Here is a 13078-nt window from a genome sequence, read left to right as displayed (position 1 = left end):
AGCAGGGACCCCCTGCCTTCCGGGTGCTGGGCACCGTCAGGCACGCACGGGGAAAGTGGAGTGATTTATTAGACTCATAAAAATTCATACTTTGCGATTCCAGTCATCCTCCTCGTCTGACGCTTGTTAGAGCGCGTCCCCGGCAGCCCCGCCGCGGTGGCGCGGGGGCGGGGCGCTCGCCTCCCCGCCGAGGCTCGTTTGGGGCCCGCAGGTGCCGGCCGCCAGCGCTGGGGCGAGCGGCTGTCCTGGGGCAGGGGCCCCGCTGAGGTGCCTTGGCTGTGCCCTCGCGGGGGCGCTGTGCACCCGCCGGGCCTGGGCTGGGGCTCGGGGGGCAGAGTGCAGCCAGAGCCCTCGCTGCGGGGGAGAGCCCGTCGGGAGGCTGGCGTGCGTCCTGGGGTGCAGCCGGGTCCGCAGGGCTGTGCCTGGCAGCCGTGGCGGAGGCTGCAGCGCGGCCTCCTCGGTGGTTTTCCAGGCTGGGGTTGGTGGGGTGCTGCCCCTGCCCCTGCTTCCCGAGGGGCCTGGAGCCCGCGCCCCTGCAGCAGCAGCCCCCCCCACCCCCACCCTGGAGCAGCCCCGGCCTGGCCCAGCGGGGCAGGCGGTCACCTTCCTCCTCTGGGCCTCAGTCTCCCACCTGTGCCCCGCGGCCTCTGCGCCCTGTCAGCTGCACCGTGCGGTGGGCTCTGTGCTTCTGTGTGGAGGGGACGAGGCTGCCCACCTCTCCCACGAGGACTGTCCCTCAGCTTCCGGGCGGGGCCCCGGCTGCCCACCCCAAGCCGAGAGGGGCAGGAACAGTGTCCGCTAGCCCAGCTCACCGGCCAGACCGGGCTCTTGGTGCCCTTCCCCAGGTCCTGGGCTGAGTCCCACGCCAGCTGCCGATTCCCAGCAGCTGGAGGAAGGGGCATCAGGGGCCCCCAGCCCTGCGTCTACACCCGCCTGGCCTGGGGAAGGGCAGAACTGAAGGGCCCGGGGGTGGCAGTGGCCAGGCGCTGGCACGAAAGTCCCGGACAGCGTGGGTCCGGCGGCGATGCAAGCGGCCAGGCGGCCGCCGTGCGCAGGAGCCAGGGCCCCGCTGATGGATGGGCTCATATTCCGTTCAGATATGATGCCAGCAGTTTTCTGCGGTTTGTCTTCCGCTGCGGCAGTAAAGTTTTTAATTAGGAAAGCTAATGAGATCGATTAGTCATTAGCAGTGACCCCAGCGCGGCGGGTGGAGAGGGCCGTGTGTGCGGGCCTGATAAGGCCGCGGCGGCCGCGCCGGCAGTAAAGGCGCGAGGGGCTCCCCGTGAGTGAGACCTGCCAGGGGAGCGCGTCCCGGAGGGGACTCACAGCGCCGGGGTCCGCAGCGAGGGGTGGTTACACCAGCGCCCTCCTGGGCGGCGTGGTCACCTGCACAGACCTGCCGCCAGCCCCACGGCGGGGGGGTGAGGGGGTGGGGGAGTGTGGACCAGGGGCCTTTCTGTCCGCCTCCCCGGACCCCCAGAGTGGGGCAAGTGACCAGAGGCTGGCTTTTTGAAGGGCGTCCGCTTGGTTTGTGTCCTTTCGGGAGGGACAGCTGGGCGTGCACGAGGGGAGCGCGGGAGGTTGATGGGAAGCTGGCTCCCCCGCGGGCCTGTCGTCCCCAGGCCCGGGCCCAGAGGGGCCTCCTGGGGCGCAGAGCTGGGCGGGGCGGGGCTCCTGCAGGAGGCTGGAGACGGCCGCGCCGTGCGGTGGGTCCTGTGCGGTGGGGCCGAGCCCGCGGGGCTCCTGGTGGTCAGGACGGAGGCGACGAGGAGGGACTCGGCCCAGCGGGGACCGCCGCCTCTCCAGCCTGCGCGGACGGGGCCCTGCAGAACGAGGGCCCAGGGCCCCCCGTGCTCGGCCCACCCAGGGCGGCAGGCCCAGGTGGGTCTGCGAGGGCGGGGTGCGGGCCCCGGTGAGGGGCCAGAGACGGGTGGACTGTCCAGATGCAGGGACCCAGGGAGCAGGGGGCCGGGGGCCGAGGGGTCAGCTCGAGCGTGGCAGCAGCTTACGGGAGACCTAGTGGTCTCGGGCTCTCGGTTGGGACCAGCCGTTACTGACCTTTGCTGGCCTCTCCTGGCCGGGAGACCTGGTCCGGCAAACACTCGTTCCCTGACGCCCACTGCGTGCTGGGCGGCGCCCTCCGCACCAGGTGCGAAGGGTGGTCCCGGCTGGGGAGCCGCTCCCTCAGCACGGGCCAGCCCCCAGGCGATGCCGTGGCGCCTGTGGCTCTGCTGAACTTCCCTCTCCTCCCCGACCCCCCCCCCCAGCTGCTGTCCTTGCCGGGAGGGAGAGACGGTGACAGAGGGGAAAGGGGGGGAGAGGGGGAGAGAGAGGTCTCTGCCCTCGGTTCCCAGCATTCCCCAGGCCCCACGGCCGAGTGAGTGCAGCGGCTCCCGTGGGGCGGGGCGGGCTTGTCCTGCAGCAGACGTCCCGGAGGGGCCCTGGGGCCTGAGCGCTGGGGGGGCCTGCGGGGGGAGGAGCTCCCGGGGCTGGATGCCACTCGGGAGGTCCGGCCGAGGGCTGGGGGCCTGCTGGCCTTGGGGCTCGAGAGGCGGTGCAACAGGTACTGCCTCTGTCTCTGGACCAGCAGCAGCTTCCGTGGTCTGGAAATGATGGGGCTCTGGGTCTGGGTCAGGGGCCTGTGGGTGCTGGGAGGAGGTCGCCTTGCGCCCAGCGGAGCGGGCGTGGGTCACGGTGCACTGGTCTGTGCCTCGGGGCAGGCTGGCGGCCACAAGCCCGACCCCCACCCACGACCAGCTGCCTGGCCGAGCTGCCCAGCCCGGGCGTCTCTGCGGACAGAGCCCTGAGGAGCCCGTGGGGCCCCGCCTCGGCCCCTCTCCGCACAGGGACCTGGGGTCGTGCCGGCGGCCGGGGGCGTGCGGACCAGCCCGGGGCAGCCCAGCCCCAGGATGCAGTCCCAGCGGCGTTAGCTCGGACGACCCGGGCAGTGGGAGCGGCGTGCTGTGGACACCAGGCAGGGGGGAGACGTGCTCCTCGAGGCCATGGAGGGAGTGCCGGCGGCTAAGCGGGCGGCAGCTCGTGCACAGCAGACACCCGTCGGTGGCGGGACGGCTCCAGGGCGGAGGAGAGCCGGGGAGGGCAAAGGGTCGGGGGGCACGGGCGAGGGGCACGCGAGTCTGCGGGGGCGGACGGAGGGGCCGCCCGAGAGACCCCCTACTGCCCACAGGAGCTCTGGGCAGCCGGGGCCAGCCTGGAGTCCGGGGGTCGGCCGCCCGCTGAGGGCCGCTGCTCTGCTCCCCGAGGCCGGTCCTCAGCGCCCCAGCAGAGCCCCGCCTCGCGGCTGGGGCCCACCCGCTCCGGGCTGCGGGGCGCTCAGGGGCACGCCTGCGCCGCGGGGCACGGGGCTGGAATGAGGGGCGACAGGCGTCTCTGCCGGCCTCCGCTGACCGCCGCTCGGGGTTCTCTCCGCAGCCGCCCGCCTGAGCAGCCTGCGGAGCCCTCCCGCCGGCAAGGTGATCCGGACCCGGTACCGCATCGTCAAGAAGACCCCGGCGTCGCCTCTCAGCACGGCCCCCTTCCCCCTGGCCCTGCCTTCCTGGCGGACGCGGCGGCTCTCCCTGTCCAGGTGAGCGGGCCCCAGGCCAGGCTGGCAGGGCCCGAGGTCACGGGGGTCGGGGTGGGGGTGGGAGTGGGGGGGCGGCGTGGGGCTGAGCTCACCACTTGCCGGTGCTTGGTCTCCAGTTTGCCGGCTGGGGAGCGGGCTCCTCTTTCCGTTCAGCGGTCTCTGCCGCGGATAGACGGCACCCGCCCCCACTGTCAGCCGGCCGGCAGCCGGCCGCGTGTGGCCGTGGCGTCTGTCAGGGAGAGACCTGTGGTGAGAGAGGCCGGCGCCCTCGGGAGCCTGCTGCCGCCCGGGGGAGCAGCGTGAGGCTCCTCGGTCCAGGCTGGGCTTCCAGCTGGGCACATGGCCTCTGGCCAGAGGCTGTGGGGCTGGGCCGTGGGGCAGAGCGGCAGGACGCCCAAGGCAGGGCCCTGCCGCCACCTCACAGGCCCTGCCGCCCGCCGAGACGGCCTGGCTCTGGGGCCAAGTGGGGCGGGGGCGGGCGGCCTGCCCCGCTCCCTGGCAGCCAGGCTGCGGCGGGCTGGGTCCTGCCGCCTGCGCCTCCGGAGGCGATAGCTGGAAGTGTATGTTAAATTAATTTTACTGCACTTTTTGCAATATTTTTGTTTTAAATGGATTTATAAGATCCTCAGGGGCTATTTCCACAAATTTATGAAGACAATTTCACTCTCTCGATAAGGCTGGATTTACACCTGCTATTTCCATATTAATTCGCCGCGCTAAGTGGGCCTCGTCCTCTTCCGTCCCCTGTCTGGCGGGCGCGGCCCTCCCTAATGCAACCCCCCCCCCCGCCCACTGAATCACTGCGCGTGGGAGTCAGGGTCGAGCTAAATTAACTTAAGTTAATTTACTTAATAAGAGCTCAGATCACCACGAATGAGGTTCAGATTTATGGATCCTTGCTCCTGCCTCCCCTCCTGCCCTAGGTGGCCTGGTCCCACCTGCTGGCCAGGCCCCGCCTCTCCCGGGGGCGGCCAGGGCTGGGGGTGACTTGTCAGGGTGGCCCCAGCGAGCCCCCCCACCCAGGAGCCGTGAGGGTGAGGGTGAGGGTCCCGCTGTGGCCCGCTGGGGTCACTGAGTGGAGCCGGAGCCGGCCCGGCAGGACGAGTGTGCCCGGAGCCCTGTGTGGTGGGGGGCAGCCCGGTCGGGGGGCGGCAGGGCTGAGAGGGGCCTATGAGCCGTGTAGGCAGGTGGGTCGGGTCCATCTTGGGTCAGGTGGATGGGGTGGGCCGTTGGGCGAGGTCCAGCTGCCAGCCGGGCATCGCCACCGGCCTGCAGGCTCCCGCAGGCAGCTGGGCCCCTGGGCTCCGTGCAGCCCCCCGAGTGGTTCCGGGTGCCGGAAGGCTCGGCCCCCGCCGGAGGACGCACGGCGACCCCACCTCGGGAGGGCCCTGCGGCGACTGCGAGGGGACCCTGGGCTGGGGCCTGCACCGTGGCTCCTGGGAGGGCGGGGGTCAGGGTGCTGAGGGCTGGGTGGCCGCCAGTGGGCTGGGCTTCCTTTGCTGAGGTCGCCTGTGTCCCGGCCGGGCTGCCTCCTCCGCAGAGCGACTGCCCACCCGCTGGCCGGCCGCCGTTGGCAGTGCACACCTCGGCTCGGCCGTCGAGATGGCAGGAGGGCCTGGGCTCGAGGCAGGGGCCCAGGCCAGGGCCAGTCTGACGCCCACCCACCCACCCACGGCCTTCAGCTGCACCGGGGGGAGGCCCTGGAGCTGGCCGGTCTTGGCCGAGTCCTCTGCCGGGGGCAGCTGCAGGCCCCTCGGCGCTGCCCGGGCAGGAGGGGCCGCGGGGCTGTCCCACTGGGCAGTCGGCCTGAGCCTGGGGACCAGGGGCTCTTCTCGGGCCTCTGGACCTGCACCCCCAGGGAGGGAGGCCACCCCTTCGTGGTGACACGGTGACACCCCACGTGGTGATGCGGTGACTGTGGTGACTTCGTGGGACGTGGGACTCGGGTGGGGGGCGCGGCACCCCCCGTCCCTGCGGCCCCGGCGCCCTTCCTGCCCCGGCACGGCGCTGGGTGTCACGGTCCCCTCAACCCTCGCCTCCCCCCTTCGGTGGCTCGCGGTGCTTTTAATCGGCACCCCCTGGTGACCGCTGGTGTTGGACACCCACCGCGGCCTCTCCACGGCCTGCCCTCGTTTCATTTCGTGGGAGACCCTCAGTCCTCTGCGCGTCCCTTTCTTCAAAAGGGTCCACCCGTTCGCTTTCAGAGAGCGGGGGAGGGAGGGGCGAGGAGCGGGAGGGAAGCTCCGCGTGCGAGAGGGACATCGATCGGTCACCCCCCCACACACACACACCCGGAGCTCGGGGGGCGCACGGCCACACCAGCCGGACGAGCCGGGGCCTTGCGGGAGCCGGTTCCACCCGGTGAGGGCGGAGCCCTCCACCTCCTGCGCTGAGGGGCCTGGTTTCCCGCCCAGGAGGCTGCTGGTGGGTGCAGGGGCTCAGCCCTTGTGCCAGGGGCCACCGTGCCGCCAGCCTGCGCCCGGGTTCAGAGGGCGAGGTCGAGTGCCCCTCCCCCAGGGCCCCTCTTGGCTGTGGTCTCTGCCGCCCGGCTGTGCTGCTGCGCCCCTGGAGCCCTGTGGGCGTGGTGCCCCCCGGGGGATGGAGCCCAGAGGGGGTGCCCAGTCTTTCCGGGGCTCCTGGGCCGGCGGGGTGGGGGTGGCAGGCTCTGGCTCTACCCTGGCCCAGGGCCCGTGCCGGCCCCGCCCTCTGCCCTCACACTGGTTCCTCGGCAGCCCAGCGCCCCGCCGTCCCTCCGCCCTCAGGGAGCCGGCCGCCCTCCGTGGCCGCGCTGGGGTGGCGTCGGAGCGGAGGCCTGACCCGAGGCTGACGGGGAGGGCGCCCCAGAGCCCTTGGTGGCCAGGCTCCGGCCGGGGCGACCCCTCGGCCGCGCTGAGGCAGGCCTCCTCTGGCGGGTGCTGGAGGGCCCTGCTTTATGGGGGCCGCGGCGCCTGCTCCCGGAGCACTGTAACAGTTAATGTGCGCGCCAGGCTCGTTTTTATAATTTTTTACTTTATGAAACAGGACAGGGAGCTTAGTGACTTATTACTATTCATTTCGTTTCAATGCAGTAAATATTGATTCAGTTGGGGGTTTTCAATTTGAACTACTTGGCGATTATATAAAATATTACTGCCTGTGAGATTACGCTCACCGATCCCTTCGGCTGCTCATTAGGAAGGAGGGCCGCGCGGCCCTCTGCCTCCATCACTCTAACGGACGGGCGGGCGCCGCTCCGCGCGGCGGGCGGGGGCCTGCCTGCGGGGGCCTGACAGCGAGGACGCAACTCTTAATTTGGAAGTCGGTTCAGAGCGCGCCTGGGCCCATTAATTCATTTATTTCTCTGTCTGAGGCGGGCGGGCCGCCCGGCCGTCGGCAGCCCCGGCAGCGGGGACACCTGCCTGGGCTCCTTCGCCAGGCCTGGGGAGGGGCCGGGGCTCGGCGGGGGCGAGGGGACGCGGGGCCTTGACCTCACCCTCCTGGGTGGCCTGCGTGGTGGGCAAGGGGCCCGAGGCGTCGCTGGCAGAGACCGGCCTCCCCCTGGAGCCTGGTCCGGAGGTCCGGGCCCAGGCCCTGGCCGGCAGTGCGCGCCCTGCGCGTGCCGGGCTCCCGCTGGCACCCAGACCCGCACGGGCCTTCTGCCTCCCTCCCCCCCCCTTGGGATTCTGCGGCTGTCTGCTGGTGGTCAGCCGCCCGCCGAGGAGGGCGGCCAGCGGACGCCCCGCCAGCCTCTCCGGCATCTGGGCCTTGGGAGCCGGCGCCCCGGGTCTGCTCGCGCGTTCGGCCCTGGTCCCCACGGGGCCCGCAGCTCTGGGGCCGCCCCGGCGCGGTGCCGCAGGACAGCGCTCAGCACTGCAGAGGGGTGGACACCTGTTCTCTGGGCCCCCGGGGCCACCCAGCTCCCAGGGAGCCCCGTGCTCCCAGAGGGGGGGCACAGCTGTGGGCGGCACACACACCACCCCTGTCCGTCTGAACCTCTGGCCCTGTGACAGCTGTCCCCCATGCGAGGTCTGTGCTGCTGCCTCCTGCCTGGTGGGGCCCGGGGCCCAGGCATGGGGGCCCCGGCGTGTGCGTGAGATGGCGCGGGCGGCCGGGCACCGTCTGCAGGGGGCGTCGGGGGAGGTGGTGCCGGGCGCAAGAACCCTCTTCCCTGCCAGCTCAGGCCGGGGCCTGCCCGCCTGCCCGTCGCTGGGGCCAGTCACCTGCCTCTGGGCCCTTGGTGAGCTGGCCTGGGCGTGTGCCTGGCGTCCGTGTCCCTGAGGCCGCGCTGCTAGGCAGGAGGTGACTGGCAGGGCACAGTGCGCTCTGCCTCCCTGGCCTGGGCTCTGCCACCGGTCCCTGCTGGGGTGGTCCCGCCCTCTGGCCCGGCCCCCAGACCCGCTGGTCTCCAGCGTCTGCGAGTGTCTCTCAGGCCCTCAGGCCTTTGTCTGCCCTTCAGGCCTTGCCCTGACTTTTCTGCCATTGCCTCCGGGCGTCTGTGTCTTCCCCTGTCCCCTGGGCAGGGGCCGCGCTGAGGGTCCCTGTGCTGCCCCTGCGCTGGCACAGCCGCCACGCCCGCCCCCTGCTGCATGGTCGTGAGCAGGCCCAGCTCTCTTGCTTGAGGTCACACAGCATCTCGAGGCCCCTACTGAGCTGTGTGGTGTGGCCTCGGCCCGCCGGCAGCCCGCAGGCCTGCCCTGGGGGGTCGCGGCAGGAGGGGCCGGCGGGCAGGCGTGCTCCTCGCCCAGGCCTCACTCCTGGTGGACCAAACCCACGGGGCAGGACCGGGCAGGGGGGCCTGTGAGACACCACCACCCCCAGGACGGAACTGTAGGGCAGGGCACCGCCCCGAGCCCCGGTGCGGGGGGCGTGGGGGGGGCAGGTGGAGTGATTCCTGAGGCACTGGGAGGCGGTCCCTTCTGTTTGCCCGGGAGGAGCTTTGCTCTGCAAAGGCAGGACTGCTGAGGAGGGGCCTCCCGAGGGCCTGGGGCGGGGGGCTGGTCCCTGGGGACGGGTTGGAGGATCACCCTCGGGGAGACCCGTGCCCAGGCCACCCCTTGCTCGAGTTGTGGGCCCTCACGTGACTGCTGGTGCCCCGGGGTGTCCCCGGATGTCCCTGGAAATGACGAGCAGAGGCCGAGGAAAGCACCGCCCCCGGAGGAAGGAAGATGCCCCGTCACCCCCCGCACCTGGTGGCCGACACCGCGGGACGCCACTGCAGTGCTGCTCTGTGACCCGGTGTCAGAGGCGGCGGTGGGGGTGCTCGGATGACCGGTGCCCCGGTGGCCTCTGCTTGTCTGTTGGCCGACGGCACCCCGACCCTCCTTCCCTGCTCAGGGCTGGGCCAGGGCCTCTGCAGACACGGGGGGGCGCTGCCCCGGGGTCCGGGCACACAGCCACGTGGGCCCCGTCGGAGAGGACTGCCAGCCACAAGTGCTCCCCGGGCCCCAGGCAGCCCCCGGTGACCTGGCCACGGCCTCGCCCCAGGACCCATTCTCCAGTGTCGTCCGCGGTTCTCTGGCCAGGAGGCGCCCCTGGGGTGTGGGCGTCCCCAAGGAGGCGCCGGGTGGGGGGGGGGGGCGTCCCCAGCCCTGGCTCCGGCGCTCCCCCTCTCCCACCCTGCCTTCCTTCTGCAATCGCCTCGCTCACCCACCCCACCGCTGTGTGACGCGGTGTCCCCGTCCTCTGAGAGGGGACCCTGGGCGAGCCTCCCCTCCACCCCGTCCCCCCAGGGGTCCTCCCGGGCCGCTAGGGGCCCCGGCCAGGGTTGTGGTGCCGAAGGGCCGCCAGCGGGTCTGCTGGCCGCTGCAGGCGCAGGCCCGGGTGTTCAGTTTCAGCGTCCGTCCCCAGCGGGTGGCAGCTGCAGGTGCAGACACCTCTGTGAGGGGACAGCGGCCCTGCCTGCCGGGCCCCCAGCCGCCCCCTGCTGGCAGGGCAGCCACCGCGGCCAGGGGCGCTGCGGGCAGAGCCGCTTCATTTTCCTCTGACTTCCCTCCGAGTCAGCAAGATCCCCGCGGCGGCCCTGCCCGCTCCCCCGAGTGCGCCCCGGTTTAATTTGCGGTTAGATGTCTGTTAGGGCTGCGTCCGCTGCCCGAGTCAGCACTTAATTGGCAAGGCGCTTGATTTAACAGCGTGGGAGCCTCCGCCGGAAAAATGGCTTGAATAAATCACTGCCTGACGCCAGAAAATAGATATAATCTCAGCATTAACTACATTAATAGTAGCAGGAGCCGAATTAAGAAGGCCATAAAGCATAGGTGGGGGAGCGTAAATTACGGCCGGGGCTCTGTCCTCTCTGCGATCTGGGCTCCTTCGGGGGCGGGGCGCTCCTCCGCGCCCTCCAGGCCCCGCCCACCCGAGGCCCCGCCCACCAGCCCCTCCCCCAGCCCGCGTGTGGGCGGGGCGGGGCGGGGTCTGCAGTAGGCGCCCGGGCCCTGCCCTGGAAGGGTTGCCTGGGCCCCTCCGCCTCCCGGGACTCCGGGGGAGTTCGACTCCTCGCACCTCCAGCTCCCGGCCACCCCACGCTCAGCACCTCCTCGGACGGACGGACGGACGGACGCGGGCCTGGCCGAGCCCTTCCCCCGGCCGTCCTTTGTGCGGCAGGTGCTGGCTGCACCTCACCCGCAGCAGCGCGTGAGCGCCCAGCCCTGACCTCCCCTGCCTCCACCTGCTCCCTCCCACGATGGCCCCTGCCCTTGTGTTGTCTGCAGCCTGGAGGACTTCTTGGAGGAGGAGACTCCTGGCTTGTAGGTTGGGTAGACACGACTTGATCAACATTTAGGCCCCACGTTGGGCCAGCTGTTGAAATCGCTCCCCTTTGTCATTACTTTTTGTCTTCCCCAGTGAGATCTGTCCGTCCAGGGCAGGCCTGCGCTGGTCTGGCTGTCCGGGCGCCCCTCGGGGCTTTGGGGGGGGCGAGGCGAGCGGTTGCATCTTCGCGTGCCCCTCCCAGTGCTGGCCGCCACTGCCGGCCGTCTCCGCCCGGGGGAGGAGGCCCTCCAGGTGGGTTTCCGTGTGTTCGTGGTCCCGGCCAAGTTCAGCACTCGGGTGTGCTTCCTGGTCGTCTGCCCTGGCGTGGCCCTGACGCGCTCACAAGGCCCTCCGGCCGCTCGCCCCACTCTCAGTGCCGCCGTTCCGTGCCATCCGCGGGGGTCTCCGGTAGAGCCCGTGCTCCCTGCGCCTGCCCCCCGCCCCCTCGCTCTCCCAGGACGACACCCGGTTGGCCCGGAACAGCCCCGCCCAAGCCCGCGTGAGCTCTGTTACCTCTTGTTCGAGCTTCACGTCTGGAACTTGGACCTGCTAGGGATTTGTGTGGGGACGTGGTGCACGTTCAAGGTCAGACTTAACTTCGTACGGTGGTCCCGTTTATGGCACAGTCGGGCTTCCCCGCCTCGTTTCAAAGATGCCGCCTTCGTCACGCTCGAGTGCTTGTCCCTGCGGCCGGCTTCGGCCTCCCTTGGCAGACGCCTGCGGCTGCGTCTTCAGGGGTCTGGTCGGCGGCCTTCTGTCCTGTGCGCCCACCACCCAGCTGCGGGGGGCCCCACCCCACAGGGGGCCCTCCTCTCGCTCCTGTCAGGAGAGACTGGTTCTGGGTCAGAGTTTCTGAGCTTCACGGGGACGGGGTTGTGCAGCGGGTGCTGCTGGGTGTCTGACCTCTTCTGTCCGCGGTGCGGCACGGGGTGGAGCCCAGACCCCAGTGTGGCGGCTGTGTTCAGAGGCAGGGCCTTGGCCCAGGTCAGCGAGGAGGTTCAATGAGGTCGTAGGGCGGGGCCCTCATCCTATGGGACCAGGTGCCTCACGGGGGCGGGCCCAGAGCGCCCTCTGCAGACGCACCGAGGAGGGGCCCTGCGGCCCAGCGCGAGGCTCCAGCCGTCGGTCTGCAGGCCAGGAGGAGAGGCCTCGCTGGGAGCTGGCACCGTGATCTTGGACTTGCAGCCTCCAGAGCCGAGGAGGTCAGCGTCTGGGGGTGAGGGCAGGTGGGCGCTGCCGGCCGACGCTCGAGGCCACCGCTGCGGGGCCCCCCCCGTGGGGCGCCCTGGGGCCTTTCGCCCACTCCTGTGTCTTCTCGTCGGGGTGCCGGCGCCCTCCCTGCACCGCAGTCACGCCCTCCTCTGGCCGCCCTGCTGCTCCAGTGTTCACACTCGGCCCGTGACGGTTCGTGGGCGACCTTCTGCTGGTGGCCAGGGGTGGGTGCCCAGGTCCCTCTGCCTCCTCACAGGTGCGCGTTTTATTGGAACTGGCCGCTCGCCCTGTGCCTCAGCACACAGGTGCCAGGCCGGTGCCGCTCCCGGTCTCTGTCCTCTCAGCCCCGCCCCGACCGTCCCGCCCACCGCACGAGCACCGGGAGGAGCGGCTCTTGCCCCTTGACCTCAGTGGCGGCAGCTCGTGGCGCCTGCATGGCGTGGGCACACCTGCCGCAGCCTTGCCCTCTCCCGGTGCGGTCCAGCCGGCACTGTGGGTGGCTGCACGCGCCTGGGCGTGTTTGTGCGGCAGCTGGCTCTCTCCGCTCTGACTCTCAGCAGCTTCTGCTGTTGCGCTCGTGGGCCTGTCCCTGGTGTTGCTGTGGGCGCTGCCGCCGTCCCAGGGACCAGGCTGCCCTTGCTCTGTGACCCCAGGAAGAGACGTCCCACTGGGGTCTTTGAAGGGGTGGATGCTGGCCCCTCATTGTATCAGTCTCTCTGGGTAGCAGTGACGCACGGGGTCCCCAAGTGCTTGTGGCATCTGGGTCTTGCGAGGTTCCCCCTTGGCCACGCACCCCTGGCTTGAACGGCCCTCGGCGCCCTCAGCGTCCCCCAGCCAGGATGTGACTCTCCTCGGGGCCACCAGGCAGGCGGGCGGTGGCGCGCTGCTCCAGGTGGACAGAGGCGCCCGCGGAGCAGACGGTGGCCGTGGCCGTGGGGCTGGACCCTGGCCAGTGTGGCTGAGGGCGAGGGGCGCGGCCCAGACGGGGCTGGAGAGATGGGGTGCCAGGGCCCAGCCAGGTCAGGCTGGGAGGGCGCTCAGCCGACCGTGCGGAGCGGTGGGCGGGGCAGAGGCCTGGGACGCTCACGGAGCCGGCGAGAGGCGGCCATGGGGACGGGGCTTTCGCAGCGGCCTCGGCCAGCGGGCCGTGGCAGGTGTGCTCCGGGCCGGGTGCCCGCAGCCTGCCGGTGAGAGGGAGAGCAGGGCGCGGCCAGTGGGGGGCGGCCCGGGGAGGGCCCCAGGGGTGGCGGGCAGGTCGGCCTGAGGAGGTGCCCCCCGGTTTCGGGCTGGGACGTGGAGGGGAGACGACGATGCCCTGCGGCCCCCGCAGGCCTGCACTGTGGTTGGGAGGGTGGGTGCAGGACCGACCGCCCATAGGGACTGTCACCCAGGTCCCAGGGAGCCGGGAGCCAGGCAGTCCTGGACCTCCCGAGGTCTTCTGGGCGGGGGGGGGGAGGGGGGCTCTGGGCAGGAGCCGGCCGCCTGAGCCAGCCGCCCTGTGGCAGGGAGCCCCCGGCAGGTGGCCCGGGGGCCAGGGGTACGGGCAGTGAGCAA

General features: G+C 71.3%; 1 protein-coding gene across 1 annotated transcript in view; it reads left to right on the top strand.

Annotated features, from left to right (window-relative positions):
• Positions 1–13078, top strand: part of ZC3H3 (zinc finger CCCH-type containing 3) — a 43415-nt gene that overhangs the window by 13646 nt on the left and 16691 nt on the right. Inside the window, exon 4 of the mRNA XM_045860823.1 lies at positions 3433–3586. Coding sequence (XP_045716779.1) covers positions 3433–3586 — 154 coding nt within the window. The remainder of the gene's footprint in view (positions 1–3432; positions 3587–13078) is intronic.

This window comes from Phyllostomus hastatus, unplaced genomic scaffold (genome assembly GCF_019186645.2).
Source record: "Phyllostomus hastatus isolate PE091 unplaced genomic scaffold, TTU_PhHast_1.1 phas_scaffold_21, whole genome shotgun sequence".
Taxonomy (NCBI): Eukaryota; Metazoa; Chordata; class Mammalia; order Chiroptera; family Phyllostomidae; genus Phyllostomus; species Phyllostomus hastatus.
This window is presented reverse-complemented; position numbering and strand designations above follow the sequence as displayed.